At 45.0% G+C, this 3781-nt stretch overlaps 1 protein-coding gene across 1 annotated transcript; it reads right to left on the bottom strand.

Annotated features, from left to right (window-relative positions):
• Nucleotides 1–325: 325 nt before the first annotated feature.
• Nucleotides 326–3494, bottom strand: KCNE4 (potassium voltage-gated channel subfamily E regulatory subunit 4). Its single transcript, XM_005672249.4, has 2 exons — nt 3414–3494; nt 326–2883 (listed from the first exon to the last, which is right to left on the bottom strand). The coding sequence occupies exons 1-2, from the start codon at nt 3448–3450 to the stop codon at nt 2345–2347; spliced, it is 576 nt and encodes a 191-aa protein (XP_005672306.1). The 5' UTR covers nt 3451–3494; the 3' UTR covers nt 326–2344.
• Between the last annotated feature and the right edge of the window lie 287 nt (nt 3495–3781).

Raw genomic sequence — 3781 nt, 5'->3', positions numbered from 1 at the left:
AGGCAAAAAAATAAATAAAAATAGAAGTGGCTATAAGACCCATCTTCAGCTTATTTTTTATTCATTGCAAAGCATATCAAAAAGTGGAAAAGCCCATACAGCAGAAATTGACGGAATATTGTAAATCAACTATACTTTAATAAAATTTTTTAAAAAAAGGAAAAAAAAATCACTCAATGATTCAGGCAGAAATAGGATATGCCTTCATGCAAGTCTGGCTTGGAAAATGACCCCGGATTTCTCCAAGGTGGCTTGGAGAAATGTTGTCTGAGATGTCTTAAGAAACTAGGAATTATATTGAAAAATCAAAGAAAGAACTCATAACTTTCTAGGGAAAATGTGTTTATTTAAATTAAAAAAACATTGTGAAAATTATAAACTGTTAAATACAGAAGACAATTTTATACAACTTAATAGATTAAGAAGGAAGTATATACATCACTTTTTAATAGGCGCAGATAGATTTGCACCAAACTTCAGGATTAAGCAATGGAAAATGTGACAACGCACATGTCCGTCGCAGTAAAGTTTCAGAATTCAAGTGATTCCAGGCAAGGGGCCAAACGTAACTTGGCTTCTTTCACCTTAAACAGCCCCCTTTGGAGTAAATCCACACTCTGAATTTTAAAGGGACGGAGGGCCCTTTTTCCCCCAAACATAAATTTCCTCTAGCACTGTGTTAAAGCAAACTGATAAACCAGCTTCTACACTGTTAACCCTTCTGTGGGAACAGTAGTTATCACTGTCTCCAATCCAGGGAGAGCGTTTAAAAAAAAAAAAAAAAAAGTTATGTTTTTACTAGAATTAAACTTGACCTTTTGGTGTGTTTCTCTTCCTCCTTGTCTTCAACGGCCTAAAAAGTCTGCTCCAGAGCAACTGACCACAGGAATACAAGGAGAGATGAGCAAGCATTCTTGAGCATTTTCTCTTGGATTTTCATTCCCTTAACTGGAGTGTTAAGAGTCCACCACTCAGGCAACTCTGCAGAGTAAACTGTCCTATCTGCCTCTTTGGTTCACTGTTAGGAAAAGGACAGCAGGAATGGGTAGGTGATTTGCTCTGGACTTCCCAGTTACATGACTTCTCAGTCTCCAACTGCTCCTTTAAATAAGTAGCTCCTTTTTTAGACTAATTAGCCAAGGGGAAAATATTTTGTCCAGCTTCCTGACATCGGGACATGTAGGATCTATCAGAGTCTTAAAATCTAAAGCTATCCTCCCAGCCCCCTGGGCATCTAGATCATCAGGAGTCTCAGGAAGGCAATAAGTCTCTTGAGAACATGCCCAGGACCACAGAGCAAATCGGAGTCGGGGCTCAGGATTAAGAAACAGAGAACTTGGATCCCAGCTCTGCACAACCTCGCCGGGGTATGCCCTGCTAAGTCTCAGCTACGTAACAAAATGCCAGGTCCCAGAGGTCCACGTTATATCCTCTCCCAGCCCAGAAAACTAGGCTGGGAAAAAAAGCAGCAGCGGAGCTAATGGTTTGGCTTTGTTCAACCCCACCATCGCCTCTTCTGGAAAGATCAGGAAGATTCCCTGCATGGCCATTCAGAGTGCAGGTTAGAGTCTGAGGAAACCCTTCCATGCAAAAAAAAAAGTCGTACCAGTATGTAATGCTGGATGGTCCCAGCATTCAAGGTCACAGGTTGGACAAGGGGTCATAATAGCAGATTACATTTTATAATTCCAACTAATTTTAACAGGTTTAAAAGTTGCAAGTTTTTTCCTTACAGTATGCAAATGGACCAGATTAGGATATCCAGCGTCCTCCCATCAAAAGTCCTCCATCAAATACTCCCCCTCTAACCCAAAAGACCTCTAAAAGAAGCTCTGTAATGGGAAGTGAACGAATGCCACAGGTTCACATTAGAGGTACTTACAGCCAATCAGATCTAGAAGAACAAAGCTCTAGGCTAATTGGCAAATCAAAACTAGTCCCTCAGGATGCCCTAGGCATTGGGCAGCTCTGGAGTGGGCAGATGCTGCAGCTGTCAACCAGGGAACAACCACAAGCTCATGAGCGTGAGGAAACAACCACAAGCATATGACCTGCCACATTCCACACAGGAACCCTGACCTCCGGGCCAGAAAGGAAAGGTACACACTGTATGTCTTCAGGGCTTTTTCGGTGGCAGGTCCACACCACAGGTGCGTCGTGGACTCCTCCGAGCTGCTGCTGACTCCGGCTAAACCTCGTCCCCCACCACCCCCAATTCAGGGGCTTGCTGAGGGTCTCTTGAAAGTAGCGGTTGCACTGCAAAAGTGAAACCAGACACAAAAAGTGTCCTTCCTCTCTCTAAGGGTGCTGGCCGATGAGGCCACCTCCAGAAGTCCTAGGGCTGCTAGGAATTCTGATGAATGTTCTCAGAGGACCCTTCACTGCTTTCGTTGAGGGGGGTCTCAGAAGTCTCCTCCAGCTCGTCGTCCGCCCCCTCCTCCTGAATGGTGAGGTGCACGTCGGGCGAGGAGGACTCGGAGCTCACGCTGTCTCCCTCCATGGAGCAAAGGGTGCAAGACAGGGCGGGCGCCACACTCTCCTGCAGCACGTTCAGCACCATGGGCACCTGCACTGCCCTCAGGCCTGACACCATGGGCAGCGGCTTCATAGCCTCCCCCCAGAGCCTTTCCTCGTCTTTGTACAGCAGCAGGAGGCTGGATTTCTTCTCCCACCTCTTGGATTTCATGTAACCCAGCATGATTCCAATCAAGAAAATGCCGTAGAAGGACATGACGACCAGAACGTAGAAGTATTCATTGCCGTTGCTGCTGCCGCTGCTCTGCACATGGGACTCGAGGGGGCCACTGGGGGCTGCGGTGCTGGTATGCGTGCTGTTCAGAGGCTCCATCTTCAGCATTGAAGCTCTGCTCACACAGCCAGGGTCTGGGGAGAAAACCTGGAGGTCAGACCTCTCCCACGGGGGAAGGCAAGCACGAGGTTTGTGGAATTGCAACATCAAAAAGCTTATAGCAGTTAGAGGTCCCACCAGACAGTTAATAGGAGTTAGCTACGACGGGCTGGGGTGCATGCGGGAGCAGGCACCAGGAGGTAAGTGGGAATGTGAGGGAGATTTCGATTATTCCACATAGACATGTCCATCATATATAAAGTGATCATGTAAAAAGCTTTGCTTTTATCATTTTAAAAGCAAAAGAAAAAAAATCAATGAAAGACAAGGGTTCATGGAGAACAGAAATAATGTTTCTTTTCTGAACATAAGTTTCTGGGAAACTTAACTGAGCAGAAAAAAGAGAGAAAGTTTACATTTCGCTTTTGAATGTAAATCTATTTTTAATTCAAAACAAAATTTCCTTAGGAAAAAAAAAAAAAGGAAAAGAAAACTGCATCTACAAATTGCTAGAAAATATCCTTCTTGCCAATGTTTCTGAAGCAAAGTAGCATTGCTAACTTACCAAGGGCTGGCAAATTTGTTCTGAATTCCTCAATCATCAAGTCCAAAGAGCCTTCTTCCTCGGTGCGGGGCTCAGCGCTCTGACAGCTCTGCCGCTGCTCTTGGGATATATAGTCAAGAAATGCATCGTCACGTGTTCCGGGAGGAAAATTTACAACAGAGGTTGGTCTGTGGCAGAGTGAACAGTGAACTCACAGCACTGCCGTTCAACTCACTGAACTTTGCAGCTGTGAAAAGAAAAAGATGGGGAAGCAGGAACGGCTTCTCATCCTCCAATACCATGCCAAAGTTTTCAGGTGGCAGCGACAAAAGAGCAGAGAATGTGCCCAACTGAACTGTTCCCCTAAAGTCCGCTCTTTTTGAAAATTA

The sequence above is a fragment of the Sus scrofa genome, chromosome 15 (assembly GCF_054392235.1).
Source record: "Sus scrofa isolate SSC_HxYL_T2T_F1_AM1 chromosome 15, Sscrofa_HxYL_maternal_Yorkshire_Landrace_v2.0, whole genome shotgun sequence".
NCBI classification, from domain to species: Eukaryota; Metazoa; Chordata; class Mammalia; order Artiodactyla; family Suidae; genus Sus; species Sus scrofa.
The sequence above is the reverse complement of the archived record's forward strand: the minus strand, read 5'-3'. Positions and strand labels throughout refer to the sequence as shown.

Excerpts from the sequence above, each read along its gene's own strand:
- KCNE4 (XM_005672249.4), bottom strand. The coding sequence starts at position 3,450 with ATGATTGAGGAATTCAGAACAAATTTGCCAGCCCTTG. Across the intron at positions 2,884-3,413 it reads AACAAATTTGCCAGCCCTTG|ACCCTGGCTGTGTGAGCAGA; the intron begins GTAAGTTAGCAA and ends TTTTCTCCCCAG.